Source organism: Sus scrofa, chromosome 2, assembly GCF_054392235.1.
Source record: "Sus scrofa isolate SSC_HxYL_T2T_F1_AM1 chromosome 2, Sscrofa_HxYL_maternal_Yorkshire_Landrace_v2.0, whole genome shotgun sequence".
Taxonomy (NCBI): domain Eukaryota; kingdom Metazoa; phylum Chordata; class Mammalia; order Artiodactyla; family Suidae; genus Sus; species Sus scrofa.
In genome coordinates this window covers 47,291,921-47,313,929 of record NC_139384.1, presented here as the reverse complement: position 1 = coordinate 47,313,929, position 22,009 = coordinate 47,291,921, and the positions used below count along the sequence as shown (strand labels likewise).

Below are 22,009 nucleotides of genomic sequence, written 5' to 3'. Positions count from 1 at the left end.
CTAGTTCTGTGAAAAATGTCATGAGTGATTTGATAGGGATTGCATTGAATCTGTAGATTGCTTTGGGTAGGATGGCCATTTTTACAGTATTGATTTTCCCAATCCATGAACCTGGAATATCTTTCCATTTCTTTACATCTTCTTTGATGTCTTAGATTAAAGTTTTATAGTTCTCAGCATATAAGTCCTTTACCTCCTTGGTCAAGTGTATTCCAAGGTATTTGATTTTGTGAGGTGCAATTTTAAAAGGTATTGTATTTTTGTATTCCTTTTCTAATATTTCATTGCTGGTATACAGAAATGCGACTGACTTCTGAATGTTAATCTTATATCCTGCTACTTTGCTGAATTTATTAATCAGTTCAAGTAGTTTTTGGGTTGAGTCCTTAGGGTTTTCTATATATAACATCATGTCGTCTGCGTACAGTGACAGTTTTATCTCTTTTCTTCCTACATGGATGCCTTTTATTTCTTTTGTTTGTCTAATTGCAATACTCCCAAAGACATTCTATGTTGCCACCATCACCTGAATTCCAAAACCAGACAAAGATAACACCAAAAAAGAAAACTATTGGCCAATATCTTTGATGAATATTCATGCAAAAATTCTCAACAAAATCTTAGCCAACTGAATCCAACAACATATCAAAAAAGTTATACACCATGACCAGGTAGGGTTCATCCCGGGTTCACAAGGATGGCTCAACATATGCAAATCAATCAACGTCATAGACCACATTAACAAATGAAAAGTCAAAAATCATATGATCATCTCAATAGACGCAGAAAAAGCATTTAACAAAGTCCAACATCCATTCATGATCAAGACCCTCACCAATGTGGGTATAGAGGGAACATTCCTGAACATAATCAGAGCAATTTATGATAAACCCACAGCAAATATAATATTCAATGGGGAAAAACTGAAAGCCTTCTCACTCAAATCTGGAACAAGACAGGGATGCCCACTCTCACTACTGCTATTCAACATAGTTTTGGAAGTCCTAGTCACTTTCAATTTGTATGTGTCCCTAGCATTGAAGTGGGTCTCTTGAAGACAGCATATATATGGATCTTGTTTTTGTATCCATTCAGCCAGTCTATGTTTTTCAGTTGGGGCATTTAGTCCATTAACATTTAAGGTAATTGTTGATGTGTATCTTCTTTTTGCCATTTTATTAACTATTTTGAATTTGGTTTTGTTGCTCTTTTTCTTCCCTTCTTCTTTTGTTTTCTCCTCCTGTGGTTTGATGACTATCTTTAGCATTTTATTTCAGTTGATTTTTCTTATTTGTGTGTGTGTCAACTGTAGATTTTTGGTTTGTGGTTACCCTGAAGTTTTGATATAGGAGTCTATATATATATACATGAGATTGTTTTAAATTGTTGATCTCGTAATTGCAAGTGCATCTTCAGGGTCCTGCATTTGTACCCTCCTCTTCTCACAATTTCTGTTTTGGGTAGCATATTTGTGTGTGGATGATTTCCTACCTTTGCTGTGTATATGCCATTATTGGTGAGTCTTGTCATTTGTGGTATTTTTGTTTCTGCTTGTGGCCTTTTCTTTGCTGCCTAGAGAAGTTCCTTTATTATTTTTTTGTAAAGATGGTTTGGTGTTGCTGAATTCTCTTAGCTTTTGCTTATCTGTAAAGCTTTTGATTCTCCTTCAAATCTGAATGAGAGTCTTGCTGGTTAATGTAATCTTGGTTGGAGGTTTTTTTCCTTTCATCACGTTATGTATATTGTGTCACTCCCTTCTGGCCTGAAGAACCTCTGCTGAAAAATCTGCTCATAACCTTATTGAGGTTCCCCTGTATATAATTTGTTTCTTTTCCTTAGCTGCTTTCAGTATTTTCTCTTTGTCTTTAATTTTTTCAGTTTGATTACTATGCGTCTTGGGGTGTTCCTCCTTGGGTTTATTTTATATGGTACTCATTGTGCTTCCTGGATTTGAGCAAGTGGTTCCTTTCCCATTTTAGGGATGTTTTCCACTATTATCTCTTTGAATGCTTTTTCTGTCCCTTTCTCTCTCTCTCTTCTCCTTCTTGCACCCCTATAATATGGATGTTGGTGTGTTTAACATTGTCCCTGAGTTCTCTGAGGCTCTCTTCATTTCTTTTCAATCTTTTTTCTCTTTTCTGTTCTGTATCAGTGATTTCCACTAGTCTGTCCTCCACCTTGCTTATTCATTCTTCTGCCTCCTGTATTCTGCTAATGAATTTTTTATTTCAATGATTGTATTTTGCATATATGCTTACTTAAATTTTAAATCTTGTATTTCTTTGCTCTGTGTTTGCTCTAAATTATCAATCTTTGTCTCCAGTTTATTTCCAATGTCTTGCATCATCTTCAGCCTTATCAGTCTAAAGTCTTTTTCCTGGAGGTTGATAATCTCCAGATCACTTAGCTGTTTTTCTGGGTTTTTTTCTTGTTCTCTTATCTGAGTTATAGTTCTCTGCCTTTTCATTTTTATAGGTTTTTGGTGTAGTCTTCTTTTTGAAGAAAGTAGAGTTGTAGCCTTTCTACTTCTGATGTCTGCCTTCCTTGTGGCTGAAGTTGGCATGGGGCTTGCTGTAGGCTTCCTGATGGGAGGGACTGGTGCCTGCCCACTGGTAGGTGGAGATGATTCCTATCCCTCTGGTGGGTGGGACTTTGTCTCTGAGTGAGATTAGAGGTGGGCTCTGTGCCTGGGAACATCTTTAGGCAGCCTGATTCGTATGGGTGGAGCTGTGATCCTATATGGATTATTGTTTGGCCTGGGGCTTCTCAGCACTGGTGGGTGGGGCCAGATTCTCCCAAAATGCCACCTCTAGAGGAACACACACCAATGAATACTCCTGAGACTGCTTCTTCCAACGTCCTTCCCCCAAAATGAGCCACAGTCACCCCCTGTTTTCCCAGGAGATCCACCAAGAACTGCAGTCAGGTCCGACCCAGATTCCCACAAAGCCTCCACCCTGCTCAGGGACCCAGTGCACATGAAAGCCTGTGTGCACCTTTCAAGAATGGGGTCTCCATTTCCCCCAGTCCCATAGAGCTCCTGCATACAAGCCCCACTGGCCTTCAATGCCAGATGCTCTGGGAGCTCTTCCTCCCAATTTCAAATCCCCAGGTGTGGGGACCTGGCGTGGGGATCAGAACTCTCACTCCCATAGGTGAGTCTGTGACAGTTACTTTCCAGTCTGTGGGCTCCGCACCTGGAGGGTATGGGGTTGCTAATATCATGTAATTGCCCCTCCTACCATCTTGATGTTGCCTCTTCTTTGTCTTCTGGAGTAGGATATCTTTTTGAAAGGTTCCAGTCCATTTGGTTGAAAGTTGTTCAGTATTTGGTTGTAAGTCTCTTGTTTTTATGAGAGAAGGTGAGCTCCAGTCCTTCTATTCTGCCATAATAATCCCATATCCCTCCATATAGAATAATATAAATCAATAATTTAATTGATTCTGTAATTGAAAACAAATTACAGAATACGAGCTATTAAGGGGCAATGAAATCAACTCATTGGATCACTGATTTTTTTCAGCTTTTAAAATTTCTGGAGTTCCCGTCGTGGCGCAGTGGTTAACGAATCCGACTAGGAACCATGAGGTTGCGGGTTCAGTCCCTGCCCTTGCTCAGTGGGTTAACGATCCGGCGTTGCCGTGAGCTGTGATGTAGGTTGCAGACGCGGCTCGGGTCCTGCGTTGCTGTGGCTCTGGCGTAGGCCGGTGGCTACTGCTCCGATTGGACCCCTAGCCTGGGAACCTCCATATGCCGCGGGAGCGGCCCAAGAAATAGCAACAACAACAACAAAAAGACAAAAAAAAAAAAAATTTCTTATACATTCTTTTTGTATATTTCCCATGGCATTATCTGTATAAATCTTCCTCATTATTTTCCACCATTGTATTCAATTATGTTTGTGTATTATAATTACTTTGGCAATTCCCTAGAAATGGACAATTAGAATTTTAAAAATTTTTATTGTTATTGACAATACTAAAATGATCTTGCTGGAGTTCCTGTTGGGACCCAGAGGGTTAAGAACCCACTTACTATGCATGAGGATGCAGATTCCATCCCTGGCCTTACTCAGTGTGTTTAGCGTCTGGAGTTGCCATAAGCTGTGGTGTGTGTCACAGATGCAGCTTATCTGGCAATTCCATGGCTGTGGTGTGCATCTGCAATTTGACTCCTAGCCTGGGAACTTCCATATGCCACAGGAGTGGTCCTAAAAAAAAATGATCTTGATCTTATATGCTTATGTGTCATTATGATACCTTCCTAGAAGTGTAGTTGTTAGATTAGTATATATGTATGTATATTTTAAATTTTTACAGAAACTGCTAAGTTTTCTTTCAAAACAACATTTTAAAAATCCTTGCCAGGAGTTCCCATTGCGGTGCAGTGTAAACAAATCTGACTAGTATCCATGAGGCTGCTGGTTTGATCCCTGGCCTCACTCAGTGGGTTAAGGATCCAGCATTGTCTTGAGCTGTGGTGTAGGTCGCAGACAAGGCTTGGATCCTGCATTTCTGTGGCTGTTGTGTAGGTTGGCAGTGTAGCTCCAATTCAACCCCTCGCCTGGAACTTCCATATGCTGTGGGTGTAGCCCTAAAAAAAAAAAAAAAGAAAGAAAGAAAAAAAGAAAAAAAAAAGGTATAAAAATCCTTGCCAGGAATTCCCATCGTGGTGCAGTGGAAACGAATCTGACTAGGGACCACGAGGTTGTGGGTTCAATCCCTGGCCTCACTCAGTGGGTTAAGAATCCAGAGTTGCTGTGAGCTGTGGTGTAGATTGCAGACATGGCTCAGATCTGGCATTGTGGTGGCTGTGGTGTAGGTTGGCAGCTGTAGCTCCAATTGGACCCCTAGGCTGGAAACCTTCATATGTAGCCCTAAAAAGACAAAAAAAAAAAAAAAATCCTTGCCAGACTCAGGCTAGAATAAGTGCTGGACCCAGTTGGGTCCATATATAAATCCCACATGCCAACTCTGACATGATAAAACTCTCTTTGATGGCTCACCCTGAAATAGGTGGGGATATTTGATGAGCCTGTCCTTTCTTTGTATAACCTTGGTCTTTCTAGCTTCAGATCCAGGTCTACTGTCTCATGGTTGGCCTTTAGGAGACTTTGTGATGGTTCCCTCTGTTTAAGTACATCTTCAAGAGCAGGATAGCATCATCTTTTCTCTCAGGTTAAGGAGATAGACCATCATAAAAATAGCTTTTTTTTTTCCCTCAATGAATTTATCACATCTGTAGTTGTATAATGATCATCACAATCCAATTTTACAGGATTTCCATCCCACAACCCAAGCACTTCCCCCCATCCCCCAAACTGTCACCTCTGGAGACCATAAGTTTTCAATATCTGTGAGTCAGCATCTGTTCTGCAAAGAAGTTCAGTCTGCCCTTTTTTCAGATTCCACATGTCAGTGAAAGCATTTGATGTTGGTGTCTCATTGTATGGCTGACTTCACTTAGCATGATAATTTCTACGTCCATCCATGTTGCTAAAAATGCCGGTATTTTGTTCTTTTTAATGGCTGAGTAATATTCCATTGTGTATATGTACCACATCTTCTGGATCCACTCCTCTGTTGATGGACATTTAGGTTGTTTCCATGTTTTGGCTACTGTAAATAGTGCTGCAGTGAACATCGGAGTACATGTGTCTTTGCGAGTCATGGTTTTCTCTGGATAGATGCCCAGGAGGGGGATTGCTGGATCGAATGGTAGTTCTATGTTTAGTTTTCTGAGGAATCTCCATACTGCTTTCCATAGTGGTTGCACCAATTTACAATCCCACCAACAGTGTACTAGGGTTCCTTTTTCTCCACACCCTCTCCAGCACTTATTGTTTGTAGACAAAAATAGCTTTTGACCAGACGGGCCCTAGGTTCGGTGGTTCAGATGACAGATCGGCAGGTTATGATGATAGTGGCTGATGTGTCCAAAGATATGAGATGGTCAAAGAGCCCAGAAACTACAAGTTTTACTTCATATCTTTCTACTGTTCCTACAGACTATGAGCTGGAAGGGAGTTATGAGATCATATGGTTCCAATTCTCCCATTTTCTAGAGTGGAAAGCTGAGGCCTAGTGAGGAGGACTGTCCTAGCAAAGACTACACAGGAGGCCAAATCAGAGCAGGAATAAGAGATTAGGAACCTGGACCCCTAAGCCTACCCTAGGTTATTTCTATTTTCCATGTATGAGACTGCCACATGTTCTGATGGTGGAGTCTCCTAGAGAATCAATGGCTACTTGACTCAGGGAAGAAAGGCCATCAGTGCTCAATGTGGGCTATGGCCAGTCATGCCTGCCTGCCCAGACTTCTCAGTCCCACTCTTTTGGGGGCCTCAGTAATCTGAGCAAAGATTGGGTGTACTGAGCCAAGATGGAGCCACTTGTTCCCCAGGTCTATTCCCAATGTCAGTATGGTCTCAGCAGACACACGGGAATGGACAGATGGTGTGTCTCTCTTCTTGGTGCCTTATAGTTAATGACACAGCACCTAGTGGCAGGTTCTTTGCTTGGCTAGAGAATAGGAGGGATGCAACACCCAGATCCCAAATAAAGGATCCTCAGGAGTTTGCTCTGGCAAACATGCCAGCATTTTCCCCCAAAGAGGCTTCTCATTCTGGTTCCAGTGGTGACTTTGGGGATTATGGAATCTCATATTCCCTCTTCTGGGACATATACCTGCCTCCTGGTTTCATCCTCTAAAATGCTTCTTGATCTTGGCTCTTAACTGACTTGATCTTGATCTTGGCTCTTAACTGCTTGATCTTGGCTCTTAATGGCTTGATCTTGATCTTAGCTCTTAATTAACTCTTAGGAATTGGCCTTAGAATCCTTTTCCTGTCGCTGGCCCTTTTTGATCCCTGATCTCTCCTTTTAAGCTTAGTACACAAGTTCTCCTCACTGTGCAGTCTCTTACAAGTACACTTAGCTCTACGAGCTTGTATAAGGGATTTGTCTATCACTCTTTTATATAAAGGTATTAGGATATTAGCAATCTTCAAGTACTGAGTGCTAGGTGAAGCACACTGGAGACTACAAAGAAAAAAATTGATAAGTGATCCCTGCTTTTAAGATACTTAGAGTTTAAGAGAAGAGACAGACATGTTAACCAGCTATATTATCATGTATTCAGAGCTATAATAAAAAATGATGTAAACCTTGTTGATAGAAGTGTGACCTTCAGTTGAACAGCATCAGCATCGCAGGCCCTGCGTAGGAGAACATGCAGTTTCTGACAAATTGAAAGAACACCAGTGTAATTGGAACTCAGAGTGGGAGGGAGCGCATGGGGAGAGGTGAGGTTGGAACAATAGTCAGTGCCACATCATGCATAGCTTTGTGGATTATCTTAAGGGTTTTATACAAGACCTGGCACATGGTTTATTATCGTTTTGAAGGCAAGAAACCACTCCTATGACCTTCCTAGAGCCACAGTTTAGCCAAGCTCTCCAGGAAGTTCCTAGAGTACCTCTCTGTATGAAAAAAATTAATCTCATCATTGTCCTGGCAAGCCTGAGTAGGAGAGATGAGGCCTGGATTTATAGTGCTTGGCTCAGGGCCCTACAAGAGACAATGGCAAGACTGTTGTTAGCTCTGCCAATCATTTACGTGCAGCAACTGCTATAGGAATATCCAGAAAAGTTTCACCAAGAGCAGAACTATCTGAGGATCCAAATAATTGAAAAGCCTTTCCCCTACCCCAGATACATTCTTGAGAATGAAGAAGTAATTATTTGTAATGGATCTAGGTAATGAGATGGCTTATAGAAAATCAAGTTCAGCCAGGGACTTCATAGTAAAGAATATATGATTTGCTTTAAATCCCCAACAATTTATACCCAGTTCTTGTTTCAGAAGTGTGGTCTCATTCACAGCCAATTCTCCCCGGATATTTTGCCTGAGAATGAATTTCTTGAGAACCCAGTAAAGCAGGAGAGGAGAGGAAGTGACTTCTACTGACTAGTAGAGGAATTTTCTGAGAGTCAGAATGATCCAAAGACAGGATGAGCTACATCAGAAGACAGTGATATCAAGTTTTCAAAAATAAGCTAGAAGACCACTTTGGAGTGTTACGGAGTAATTTAAGCATGAGGGTTGGTCTACATGATTTCTTCCCACCATGAGACTCTTAAAGGCAGATAGAATGACATGAAAGAGTAGCTGTAGATGGAGAGCATTGAGAATTCAGAGAGAAAGAAGCTGCTGGTAAAAAGTACTCAGTAATGAGGGGGAAGAGAAGGACTTAATTTTGTTTGGAATGGAGGCAGTTTATGGCACTGCACCTAAACTGATCTGGGCCTGGGACCAGGGGGAACACATCTGACACTGCATCCTCTCTGGGAACTGTAACTTCCAACTTGAAATCAGTTCTATACATCTAGCCAACTCTACTGAATAAGCTTTCCCAAAATTGGTATTAAGTTATCATGGCTTAGATGGATATTAGTTATCTATTGCTGTGTAACAAATTACCTAAAAACTTGGCTGCTCAGAAGAACAAATGTTTATTATCTCACAGTTTCTGAGGTAGACTATCTGGAAGAGGCTCAGCTGAGTGGTTCTGGCTCAGGGTCTCTCTTGAGGTTGCTCTCCAACTCTCAGCTAGATCTGCAGCTATCTCCAGGCTCAAAGAAGGCTGGAGAATCCACTTCTAAACTCACCCATTTCATTGCTGTCAGGCCTTTATTCCTCCTTGACTATTGGCCAGAGACCTGCGTTCCTGGACACACAGATTCCTCCATAGTCTGCTTGAATGGCCTTGTTGCATGGCATCTGGCTTCCCATGGAAGAAGTGACTCAAGAGGGAGAGAAATGTGAGCAGGTAAGTGAAATAATGCCCCAAAGGAAGCAGGACTCATACCTAGAATATATTAAGATCTTTTACAACCACATAGCTGGAAGATAAGGTGTCTACTTAAAAATGGGGAAAATAGTGGAATAGGAGCTTCACAAAAAAATATAAACAAATTCCCAAGAAGCACATAAGAGGATATTCAATCATCAGTCGTTATTAGGGAGATAGAAATTAAAACCCACAATGAAAATCTGCCTCAGTGTCATAAGAATGGCTAAAATTATAAAGCCTGAAAATACCAATCATTGTCGAGGTTATGTGGAGCAACTTAAATGGTCTGAAATTTATGCTGGGAGTGTAAAATGGCAGTGCCATTTGTATACTGGCACAGCTAATTTAGTTGCAACAGACATTTACCATATAATTTTTAGCCATTTATCCAAGAGAAATGACTTCAGCTGTTCATGGAAATATTTATACATGAATGTTCGTAAGAATGTCATGCATAATAACCCAAGCTGAAAAGAATACATCTGCCTGTCCAACAAATTTTGAAATGCGGTGGAATACTCCTCTCCAATCCTTGAGAATTAATACTCAACTAATACCCAATTAGTCTCCCAAATAAACATTTATATTGCAACAGTATAAATAAATTTCCCAAAGAAGATGCTGAGTAAAAGAAGCTAGATAAAAGAGCACATACCATATACCTATTGAAACATAAATCCATGGTGATGGAAATTACATCAGTGATTGTGTGGGGCAGGGCTTTGGAGGATATTTACGTGAAAGTGGCATGAGGAACATTCTGAGATGACAGAAATATTCCATACCTTCTATTGCAATGATTACATAGGTTTTATGTATACTTTTGGTAAAACTCATGGAAATATAACTCATCTATATAATTTTATATAATTTATGCCTTACAAAAGTAGATTTTAGAAGTAAAAAAATTATAATATATAAAGTAAATGTTTTTAGAAATGCAAGGGATAATTCACAGAAATAAAATAACACTTGGGAACTTTACTGTCCTCTTTTAGTCTCTGCAAAATCAAATAGCCAGTCAAAAATAATATGTAAGAATGATATAATTAATCTCTTTAATTACATTTCCATAGATATATACACATGTAGATATTGGTATAAAAGTTTTGAGCTCAGGGAAGGTACCTTATTTTCTCTTATTTTTGTCACATTTGTGAGAAAGGACCACATAATATGCCTCATAGAAAAATCTAAAATTTCTCAGGCAAGATTCTGAAACTAAATAACTGAAGTATAATTTTAAAGGCCATTTTAAATTTGAAATTTCTCTGCTAAACAACTTTTGAGTTAAAGTAGATATCAAAAGAAAATTAAAGATGATTTTGAAAATGACAACTTTATTTCTCAAAATGTGATGCACAGTCAAAATGAACTCAGAGGAAAAAAGTTCATAGCTCTTCATAATTTGTTTAATAACTCAACAGATATTTATTGAAGGACTACTGAGTTCTAGAAATGTTTCTGTGCTCCAGGGATACAGATAAAAACCATTTAATTTCCTTCATAGAGTGATATGCTAGTGGAAGTACATAGACCAAAAAACCCACTAAATATGTAGCATTTTAGATAGTGATGGGTTCTATTTGGATAAAATCATGGTAAGTTCAATGTGGATAAAATAAAGCTGAATAAGGTGGGTAGAGACTGATCAGAAAAGGGATGCCATTTCACATACAGGCCTACAGGGAAGCCTTTTCTAAGAAGCTGGTATTTCAGCAGAGTTCTGAAGGAAAGGGAAGGAGTTGGTCATGTGCACATTGAGGGAATAGTGTGCTAGGCAGAGAAAACAGTGAGTGCAAAGACCCAGAGGAAGCTGAAGTGGAGCAAGCATGGGTTAGTTGGCAGGAGATCAGAAAAGTGATATAGGGTCAGGTCATGTAGTATATGTCTTAGAGTACCATAAGGAAGATAGAGATACACTATGACATAACCCAAGTTTGAAGATTTTTTTTTTTTTTTTTTTTGTCTTTTGTCTTTTTAGGGCCGCACCCATAGCATATGGAGGTTCCCAGGCTAGGGGTCTAATCAGAGCTATAGCTGCTGGCCTATGCCACAGCCACAGCAACGCCAGATGTGAACTGCGCCTGCGACCTATACCACAGCTCACAGCAACGCTGGATCCTCAACCCACTGAGCGAGGCCAAGGATCGAACCTGCAGCCTCATGGTTCCTAGTCAGATTCATTTCCACTGCGCCACAAGGGGAACTCCCCAAAATGTCATTTTTTTTTTTTAACATATTAGGGCCAAATGTGCAGCGTATGGACGTTCCTGGGCTAGGGATCAAATCAGAGATGCAGCTTCCAGCCTACACCACAGCTACAGCAATGCCAGATCTGAGCCTCATACTCAACCTGCACTGCAACTTGCAGTAACACTGGATCCTTAACCCACTGATCAGGGCCAGGGATCGAACTTGGGTCCTTATGGATACTACTCAGGTTTGTTAATCATTGAGCTATGATGGAAACTCTGAAGATTTTAGATTATAATGAAAAAGTACAATTTGCTAATGCATGTAAAAATTAAAAAAAACTTTCACAGAAATATATATAAATCAGAAATTAGAATAAAATTAAGTAAGGAGTTCCCATTGTGGCTCAGTGGAAATGAATCTGACAAGTATTCATGAGGCCGTAGGTTTGATCCCTGGCCTCGCTCAGTGGGTTAAGGATCTGGTATTGCTGTGGCTGTGGTGTAGGCTGGCAACTGTAACTCCGATTCGACCCTTAGCCAGGGAAACTCCATATGCCATGGGTGTGACCCTAAAACAAGAAGAAGAACAACAAAAAGGGAATAAAATAAAATAATTGGAGAGTTGAATAACCTTGGCAGAAATTGAGAACCTTGCTAGGACTTATGTTATAAAAAGAATTCTGTGAGAAAGTTTTACAGGTGAATTACATCAAGCTTAAGGCACAGTTTTCATGCTATTTCACTGGTAAAACATAGAAAAAGTTCAGAAGTTTGCCAGCCCATTTGATACCACTAGCCCCAATTCCAGACTTAACAAAGGTAGAATGAAATCTTAACTAAAGCATGAGAAAATTGAATTTAGAAGTAAAAATTTTTTTTGGCCTTGCCTGTGGCATGTAGATGCTCCCTGGCCAGGGACTGAACTCGCACCACAGCAGTGATATGTGCCATAGCAGTGACAACAATGGATCCTTAACCATCAGGGGATTCCAAATTTGGAAGTAAATTTTAATACATATACTCTGACCAAGTAGAGTTGATTAAGAAGACACTGCAGTGCCTAAAATGTTTACTTTGTGAGAAGGGGAGTCTATAATAGAGTATTCTGTCCTAAGGGAGACATGGTCTGATCTACCTTTATGGCTAAGGTTGGGTTACTGTGATGACTACAGAATGAATGGGAGAAGGGTCATAATTCTATGTGCTTCTTAGGAAATAACTATAATCTGTAGGTAGTAGGGGATGACTTCTCTAATGGAAAATATCCCACTTAATTGACTGTCCACCAATGAAACTGGCTGTCCAGTCACCTTGGAAGTCATAGTCAACAGATGGTAACCAGCATTGCCAGCATATGCCAGGGATGTTGATCCCATGAAATAGCTATATCAAATAAGCCTTTATACCCTTATGACATCCCAGATTCCTTCCAGTGCTGAATGTTTCTAATTCCAGAGCATGTATCACCTCAGTCTCTTCCAGTTAGAATATAAGCTCCATGAATGCAGGGGGTTTTGTCTGTTCTGTTTATTGCTCTATTCCTGGAGCTTAAATAGTGTCAAAGAGATAGCAGACACTCAATTATTATTTCTTAAATATAGGGATGTCTCATAAAGTTATTGCAGGACCCTGAGCAACATAATTTTCCTTCTCTGCAACTTCAAGAGTAAAAAGTTGGATTAGATGGCATCTGAGGACCTTTCCAGGTCTGCCAGTCTGCGATACCCTTTCAAGCTGTGAGCCATTGCTCTAAAGGGTTTTGCAGGCTATAGGATGTGTAAAGAGGAGCTGTTGGGGAGGAAAGGCAGGGATGGATAAGGGCAAACCTGAGTCAAGGAGAGAGAGAACAGATAACTTCTGGGGCTGGGAACCAGGGTGCCCTCTGAGAATGTGAATGTCTCTCTGAGATGCAGAGGATTCTAATCCCATAAGGATGTTTCACTAGACACTGAGAGTACAGGATACTGAGGACCCACCCCAAGCACGATATTGCCTCATTTGAGCAACCTGGTCAACCAAGTGTTCACAGGTCCCTGAGGTTCTTATGGGGGAAACAGCATAAATAGCAGCAGGGACTCCTTTTAAGTGTACTGAAAATACATTTTCTGGCTTGATGAAGTGAACAAATGAGAACATTTTTTTTTTCTCTTCTTTTTTTCTGTCTTTTTAGGGCCGCACCTGCAGCACATGGAGGTTCCCAGGCTAGCGGTTGAATCGGAGCTGCAGCTGCTGGCCTATACCACAGCCACAGCAATGCCAGATCTGAGCTGCGCCTGTAACCTATACCACAGCTCATGGCAACAACATATCCTTGACCCAATGGGCAAGGCCATGGATCAAACCGGCATCCTTATCGATGCTGGTCAGATTTGCTTCCACTGAGCTATGATGGGAATTCCAAGACCATTTCTTTAAAGGTTCCACTGAGGCTCAACATTTCTGTGCATCCCCAGACACCCATAGGGCAGCAATTTCATGTGCTCCTGAGGTTTAGCAGAGCTGCCACCACCAACAGGTTGGCTGACAGGGTCCAGATTTGCTACCAGATAAGCCAGTGAGACATGAGTCATACTTACAGAATACAGAATCAAATATTAAAAAGATACACATCAGGTAACTGCAATGATTTTATTCTGCATTTAGGTTTAGTTTGTTTCAAGCAAAAAGTTGTATTTCAAGCAAGAAGCATGCATATATGTGTGTCTTCCATGCTATTTTTCAAATTGGTTCTTTTAATTTGCAGGGAAAGCAACTTTGCAGTGAAAGCAACTTGAGTTCAACTTCTTGGTGACCTAGGAGAAAAAAAAAACAAGAGCTAGGATATTATTATTTATTAATGTTGAGGCTCTTGCCATGAATTATCTCAATTACTTTTTATATTAACAATAACAGGTAGATACTGTTTTTGCCTTAAAATTACATGTAGAGGCTGAGACGCAGAGAGGGCCTGGCCCATGGTCATATAGTTAGTAGAGGACAGACATCACATTTGAAACCAAGTCTATGCTCTGAATTCAGGTGTAGGTGACATTGTACGATATACTTCAAACTCATTGGATAGGATCATTACCTTTAAAACTCAAAACCTACAATGGCAATTGTAAGTGCAGGGAACAGTGTTTTAAATTCATAGGATCTATATTTCCTTGCAGATGATCTCAGAATCACTGGGAGAAACTGAAAAAAATAGAAGTGATTCCAAATTCTAGGGATTTCAGCTCTTGGGACCCTGTTCTTTCTCTGGACACTAGGGTTGGCCCTTTTGCTGTGGATGTTTTTATAATACAGGCCCACGGAAGGTTAGAGTGTGGCCAGCACCTCTGCAATACCCAGCCATTTGCCCTGCTACCCCAGGTTCTAGAGCAGTCACCTTCTTTTTAGAGTCATTTCACAGCTCAGGCCTGAGGCTGTCTGCGGCGCCGGCCCAAGACTTTGGAGCCCATGTTGATGGGCATGAAGTTGTTCTTAACCACGCTCCCAGATCTGCTCAGCCAGCCTGCCATCTTGTGGGTCACACAGATGGCAGTGTTGCAGGATCTCTCCTGGGTGGTGATGCTGATTTTCAGGATGGAGACAAAGAGAAGGCCTGTCAGTGAGAGCCTGAGGGCAGGTGCTTCCCCCCAGGACTGACCATCCGTGGAAAATTATAGCTCTGAGAGGGACCAGTGAACCTGAAATGTTTCTGCTAAACACAAAATCCCAACAGAAAACCATAGGGCTTTTGGGGAAATGCCATCATCACTCTCCATAGACATTTCCAGAGGTGTCAGAAAACCCAAATGTGCTCTGGGCAACAAGCCAAGGAACACAGAACTTTAACAGCCAATCTTTTCTGTACAAGTAAACTAAAATTTAACCAAGACATAGAGAGATTTTGGTGGCACACCCAACCCCATTCTTAAGGACTTGTCTGGAAGGTGCCTCCCATTCAGAGGTACTGAGTACTCCTTAGAAAAAGGAAAGTTCCCCTGTCTTCCTGCAAGAGGAAGTGAGTTTGTAGCATCAAGTCCCAGAGGTGCTTGTTTTGTTCCTTAGTGCTCCTGATTTTGCAACTTGAGGTTGCTCCAGGGACCACCCACCATGCCCTGACTCCAGCTACCCAGGACTAAGGCTACTTGACAGACAAGTCTCTGTATCCATGAAGCATGTGACATGGCCAGAGCAATGACCACTATAGCTCAGGTGTTTTTAGAAACATACTTTTATTCCCTAGTGAAAAGCATGTTCAGAAGCAGGACTGAGAAGCTCTGCTGTGAAATCCACAGGCACTCACAGGGCTGCCCATTCTCTCCTAATCTATTCCTGAGTGATTTTCTTCTGGCCTGCCTGCCCCCACCCCCCACCTCCTCTCTGATATTCCAGACATCCATGGCCACAAGGAAAGCTGCTGATAGCAGCTCAGAGAGCAACCAGAGAAGAACACATGCAAATTCTAGGAGAGGAACTAGAAAGGAGGAGGGGTGGGGGCCTTCTTAAGCACCTTAGGGTATGCTGCCTTGAGGGATAATGGACTTTCTCTGAGACTCTGGCCCTGACCCATTTCTTGCCAGATACTCTAATCCCAGTTGTAGTTAAGGGGAATGCATAAAACTTGTTGACGTCCCATGTATATGTTCCCAGCACACAGGTACTCAGATTATTGCACTGCTTAGCTCTGGAGCTGTCCAGGCTGCAGGGAAAAGACATGCCAGCCAATACCATGCACCAGGGCTGCCCCCAAGGGCAGTCATGCAGAAGGTTAGACCAGGGAAGGGGGACCTGGAACAGAGGCAGGAGGGGGCAAGCAGGAGGGCGGCTCATGCATCCTCCATTAGGAGGATGCAGAGGTTCACTGAGCCAGGGCGATGTGGGGAAGGGCTGTGGTGGGGAGGGACGACCTTTTCTGGCATTCCACATGCTGCTCAGACCTTTATGCTCTGCACAGAGGTTCTTAGAGCGGATAAAGGTGCAGCACATGCCTCTGCCCAGGTACAGCTCGGTCAGGAGCTGGTATGAACAGTAAACTCAGTGCACAGAGAGTTGGGACTGGAGAAAGGTGTCTGGCCCCATGAGAACATGCACATCTCCACAGATTCTACACATCTAAAGGCCTCAGACCTATTTCAGAAACTGCTCTACCTGACTCATCTTTTCTAAGTGCTCTGGCTTCACCTTGCAAATGTGCAATGAAGATGCCTTGCAGGTGTGAAAGAATATCATGGGCAGGTTAACGAGAAGGAGCCAAATTTCTAAAATCTCCTGAGATACATGAGATTCATTCCCTGGCTTTACCTTACAAGGCTAAACTCCAGTGCTGGGAGGTCTCCCAAGTACTGCTACAAAATTTCCACTGTAGGTGATCTCACGGCTTCCCCTACTGCTTTCAGAAAGGAATGTTTTTATCTGTGGTTCTTCCACATGACCTATGATTTTAGTGGAGCCTGTAGAAGAGTTGTGCCCCAGGCTGCCTGTCTAGCTGTGCTCTCTCCTACCTGTGTGTGTGAGTGTGCATGTGCATGCACACGCGCATGCCTTCCTGGTACTCCAGGGGAGAGGGTAAGCCATATTCTGGGAGGGGTGCAGAGACTGACCTGAAGTCCTCTGTCTCCTGCTCCAGCACAGTGGCCTTCATCTGCACATAATCCTTCACCATTGCAACCAGTAGGAGGGACATTTCCTCTTCCGTGAGTGTGGCAGAATCAAAGCTGCTTCCCAAAGCCATCCTGGGGAAGGGAAGCAAACCCAACATGTGCTGAGCCTACCCCAACCCCTACTCCTCATTTCTGCCACTTCCACTGAGGATGTGGCCAACCAAACTCAACAGACAGGACATGAGGCCAGTATTCATGCAAAAATGCTGCTTCACCACGAGTTAGGCTCTAGGGTGACCTAAAAGAAGAGGTTTGCTGGAGGTGGATCATATAGGCTTTTGAAAGCTGATGGTAATTTTCAGGAACTGTATGAGCTTAGTGTTAAATACAGCCATTATTAAACAATAAATGATAATGATAGTTTGAATATGAAAATATTTATCTTAATATAATTTGAATGAGGGTAAGAAATTAGATGTATGGACCACATATCACATTTAATAACAAATTTATTGGTAAAGTAATTAGCAGATTAGGATGTAACCCACTGCTCAAAGTATGGTGAAATTAGTAAATAGGTTTGCTAAAGGTACAAATGTTTGAGAAAAAGCAATAGCAGCATGCTGTGAGGTTCAGTGCGTTATATGAAATAACAAGTACTATATATTTTGTTTATTTGTAAACTTTGTGATACATAGCCTCCTAAAACATTTCTGATTAACTTGTATACAAGTTTACATTCGTACATCAGGACCCCACACCCCCACAACCCCACAGAGAGCCATATTCAGCATAGTACCACTCAACACAGAACTCTAAGATTTCAGGGGTTGAGGGAGGTGAGAGGGCTCCTGGCAGGGCTGGCTTACCTGAATGGCGCGGCATGGAGCATTCCTGCTTGGTACAGGACCAGGATGCTGAGGATCAGGAAGGGGGGGAACTTCCAGAAGCCCATGGTGCCCCTCTGCAAGGGAAGAATAATGTCACCACCTGTAGGAGTTCCAAGTTCTATGAGCCTACAGACCCTGGATTCTGCTCCTGCCTCTGCCTCTAACTCCCTGGTTTCTTGGCTTCAGGCTGGTCATATCATTTCAGTTCACCATCATTTTCTCCTCAGCCAAGTGCACTGCTGAAATATCCAGTGCGCTTGCAGCATGCTTGGTTTAGCAAAGAAACCTACCAGAACATCTGGGTGAGGTGGTCTCAGTCCATTGCCCCCTCCCCAGTACCACACACTCTCTCACCTGCAACCTCTTGGCCAAGACTCCTGGAGGACAAACTCGGAGTAAGCCACCACAGCTTTTCACATAATGCAACCCAGAGTTGTCTTCCAGGAACCAGGCTTTTGCTCATAGCTGGCAGGGGAGGGGGATTGGGAGGACATATCTCTGTGGTTAGAATCACTGAGAAACTGAAGAACCAAATTCTACTGCTCAGCTGCTTCAAACTTTGGCAAAGAGTACCCTGTAAAAAACAAGCTGGTGGAATCTTAAATTAGGACACAGGACTTAAACTGGGGAGAAAAAAACAACCAAAAAACTCCCCAAACTGGCAGCTAGGACTTGCAGTTGAATGGCTCCCTGCCCCTCAGTCTTTGCATCTATTTGCCACCCGCTTCCCCTGGTCTAAGTTCCGAATCCATTCCAAAATGAGTCTATTTCCCGCAGACAGCTAGGCACAAGAGGGTTTCCCTGAGCTCACGGTCTACACAAAGATATTCTGCGTTCTGCTCAGCCCGCATTGCTTGAGGAAGCTCCAGCTTCCTGAGATTAACCTAAGCACATATGCGGCAGGAGACCGCAAAACTGGAGCCAGACTCAGTGTCTGGAACTGAGACCGTTTAGTGTTACCTGTTAAAGGAACCCGAGATAAATCGCGTAATAGATTGAGTGATGAAGGAACTCCGAGGGAAATGGATAGAGCCTCTGAGACCGGCAAGGAAAAGTAATGGGAGAGAAATGGAGGGGAGGAGAGGGAGAGAAGAAATAGAATCACAGCTAAGCAGAATCTTTGGACTTACCTGGATGCAGGAACCAGGTAGCTTGGAGCCCAAGTGGGAGAAGCAACAACCGCGCTGGTGGCAGGTGATGGCACTGGCGGAGAAAGGAGACGTAAGCTGGGCAGTGCTTCTAATGCCTCTCAGCACCAGCAGCTGCTCTTATTCCCGCTGCTGTGAATCCAGGGTGGTCCTGGAACTCCAGGCAACCAATGAGGGGAAAAATCCTGAGCCCCAAGAGGATTATGTCGGTACTTGCTTCCGGAACCTGGAGAATTTAACAGAACCACCGCACTTGTATTCGCATTGAGGTCACTGATAGCGGAGGTGGGAGGATCTGTATGAAAACCCTCTTCAAAGTGACCAGGGGGGTTCCCGTTGCTGAGGTGTAACAAACCGGACTAGTATCCATGAGGGCGCAGTTCAATCCCTGGCCTCCCTCAGTTGGTTAAGGATCCAGTGTTACCATGGGCTGTGGTGTAGGTTGCAGATGTGGCTAGGATCCCCTGTTGCTGTGGCTGTGGCATAGACGAACAGCTGCAGTTGCGATCGGACCCCTAGCCTGGGAAATTCCATATGCCGCGGATGTGGCCCTAAAAAAGACCAAAAAAAAAGTGACCAGAAATTTGAGGACAGTTTGACATTTCAGTAAATTTCACCAGTTCATTACCTTGAGTTTTGAACACGTGCCCTACCTCATCTCCCGCTGCTAATATGAGCTGTTAATATCATAGGCAAATGAATTATCTGCTTCAGTGCACTCATCCAGTTTTTTTTTTTTTTTTTTTTTTTGTCTTTTTGCCTTTTCTAGGGCCACTTCCTGCAGCATATGGAGGTTTCTGGACTAGGGGTCTAATCAGAGCCATAGCCACCGGCCTAGCCAGAGCCACAGCAACGTAGGATCAGAGCCGCGTCTGCGACCTACACCACAGCTCACAGCAACGCCGCATCCTTAACCCACTGAGCAAGGCCAGGGATCGAACTCGCAACTTCGTGGTTTCTAGTCGGATTCGTTAACCACTGCGCCACGACGGGAACTCCAATATTCGAATCATGAAGACTTTTTTTTTTTTTTCTTTTTCTCACTTTTTAGAGCCGCACCGGCTAATGAAGGAGGTTCCCAGGCTAGGGGTCCAATCGGAGCTATAGCTGCCAGCCTACACTACAGCCACAGCAAAGCCAGATCCCAGAAGTGTCTGCGACGTACCACAGCTCATGGCAACGCCGGATCCTTAACCCACTGAGCGAGGCCAGGGATCAAACCTGAAACCTCATGGTTTCTAGTAGGATTGGTTTCGCTGTACCGCAACAGGAACTCCTCAAGGAATTTTTTTTTTTTTTTTTTTTTTTTTTTTTTTAAATTTCAGGGAGTTCCCATTGTGGCGCAGTGGTTAACGAATCCGACTAGGAACCATGAGGTTGCGGGTTCAATCCCTGGCCTTGCTCAGTGGGTTAATGATCCGGCGTTGCCATGAGCTGTGGTGTAGGTCGCAGACGCGGCTTGGATCCCACGTTGCTGTGGCTGTGGAGTAGGCTGGCAGCTACAGCTCCAATTAGACCCCTAGCCTGGGAATCTCCATATGTCACGGGAGCGGCCCAAGAAATGGCAAAGACCCCAAAAAACAAAAATTAAAATAAAAAATAAATAAATTAAAATTTTCAAATGGACTTTATTTTAACATTCTAACTAAAGGCCAGATAGAGTTAACAGAATCCCCCACAGTAGGGGAAACCGCGCCAGCAACTGATTCCAGCTCAGTCTTACAATACGCTAAACACCCCTCCCCCATTCTGTGATTTTTGTGTCTGAGACAGGGTCGCGCTTGAGACTTTCCCACCAGGGTGGGAATCTAAAAAAGCTGGCCCACAGAGAATATTCCATAAAATTACAATCTATACTTTCATAATTTCCATTTTGTTTTCAGCCTAGATTCGTGCTGGGTGGTCTAAATGTGTGGGTAAGAAGGGCCCGGATACCCCGCTGGGACTCAGCAGGGAGAAGCAAATCTTAGAAGTTTCCAAAGGAGTTCTCCCGGTTCCTAACCAGCTATCAATCACCTCTCAGTCTTCCACCTGTCCAAGCCATTTCCCCCAGTTTCCAGGTCCTGGTGGCGCGTGGGTATAACCCTCCACACTCATCCTCTGCACTTCACACATGCACACAAACAATCTTATTTTCTCCAAATATGTGCCTACTTCCACACCACAGTAACTGGTAAAACGACACAGCGCACAAGGGCATCCAGGTGGTTTGACTCTCAGTCCGCGTGCCTACAAATCCATCCTGTGGTCACAGGAACACACCTGCGTGATAATGCCTGTTCTATCATACCTGCACGTACCCAAGGATAAGCGCAGTCTGTAAAATCCAATTTTGCAGCATGTCAACCTTCTTACACCCTCCACAACGAAGTTGCAGGACCCTCTGCCTGACTTTTCCAAACCGCGACCTCCTAGAAGGCCCTAAGAGGATAAATAGAGAAAAACGACTTCTGGGCGTGCCAGGTCTACTGAGCATGCGCAATCTGCAGCAAAGCTTCGCTTGCAGCGAAAACAGCAGTTGCGCGGGGGACAGCGCAGGACCCGATTTAGTTGATTCTCCCAGGCAGAGCCAGAACTAGCTCTGGTTGTGTGATTAGGGATCAAAACCACTATCCTGATTTACAAAGTCAACTGGAGAAATTTTAGAGCTCCATGAATACAAATTGATTAGATTAGATCCAGCCTTCTCTGAAGCTTCACAAACTTCAACGCTAAACAGAGAATGATCTAGCGAAGGTGCCAAGGCAGATATTGATTTAAAAATAGTCATTTGGAGGTGTTCCCGTCGTGGCGCAGTGGTTAACGAATCCGACTAGGAACCATGAGGTTGTTGGTTTGATCCCTGGCCTTGCTCAGTGGGTTAAGGATCCGGCGTTGCCGTGAGCTGTGGTGTAAGTTGCAGACGAGGCTCAGATCCCGCGTTGCTGTGGCTCCGACGTGGGCTGGTGGCTACAGCTCCAATTAGACCCCTAGCCTGGGAACCTCCAAATACTGGGAAGTGGCCCTAGAAAAAAGGGAAAAAGACAAAAAAAATTAAAAATAAAATAAAAACAGTCATTTGACGGAGTTCCCATTTTGGCTTAGTGGAAACTAATCGGCCTAGGAGACATGACTTTGCTAAGCATAGCTTAGCAAAAAAAAAAATTAAAAAAAAAAATAAAAATAGTCATTTGAGTATTGCGTGCTTGATTTTATGGCCTTATTTTATAATTTTTTTCTTTTTTTCTTGTTGCTATTTTAGGGTTGTGGGTTCAATCCCTGGCCTCCCTCAGTGGGTTAAAGATCCGGCATTGCCATGAGCTGTGGTGTAGGTTGCAGACTTGGCTTGGATCCTGTGTTGCTGTGGTGC

General features: G+C 43.0%; 2 protein-coding genes across 6 annotated transcripts in view; one reads left to right on the top strand and one right to left on the bottom strand.

Annotated features, from left to right (window-relative positions):
• The window catches only part of INSC (INSC spindle orientation adaptor protein), an 864,422-nt gene that overhangs the window by 548,249 nt on the left and 294,164 nt on the right, over positions 1-22,009 (top strand). The gene's annotated exons all lie outside the window — the stretch shown is intronic.
• Positions 13,662-21,065, bottom strand: CRSP3 (mediator complex subunit 23). 5 transcript variants are annotated; one of them, XM_013994542.3, is made up of 6 exons: positions 20,951-21,065; positions 18,643-18,886; positions 17,492-17,586; positions 16,623-16,754; positions 14,423-14,607; positions 13,667-13,844 (listed from the first exon to the last, which is right to left on the bottom strand). In XM_013994542.3, the coding sequence occupies exons 3-5, from the start codon at positions 17,575-17,577 to the stop codon at positions 14,448-14,450; spliced, it is 378 nt and encodes a 125-aa protein (XP_013849996.1). In that variant the 5' UTR covers positions 17,578-17,586; positions 18,643-18,886; positions 20,951-21,065; the 3' UTR covers positions 13,667-13,844; positions 14,423-14,447. The 5 variants fall into 5 exon arrangements, with proteins under 5 accessions (NP_998911.1, XP_013849996.1, XP_005661170.1 ...); XM_005661113.4 differs by having other exon boundaries at positions 18,643-18,715; XM_005661112.4 differs by having other exon boundaries at positions 20,961-21,065.

Bases quoted from the DNA above. Each gene is read 5' to 3' on its own strand.
- CRSP3 (XM_005661111.4), bottom strand. From the start codon at position 21,001: ATGCTGCAAAATTGGATTTTACAGACTGCGCTTATCCTTGG. The intron at 17,587-18,642 runs GTAAGTCCAAAG...CTTCCCTTGCAG, and splicing joins TACCTGGTTCCTGCATCCAG to AGGGGCACCATGGGCTTCTG. The intron at 14,608-16,622 runs GTCAGTCTCTGC...CCTGAAAATCAG, and splicing joins CAGGAGACAGAGGACTTCAG to CATCACCACCCAGGAGAGAT.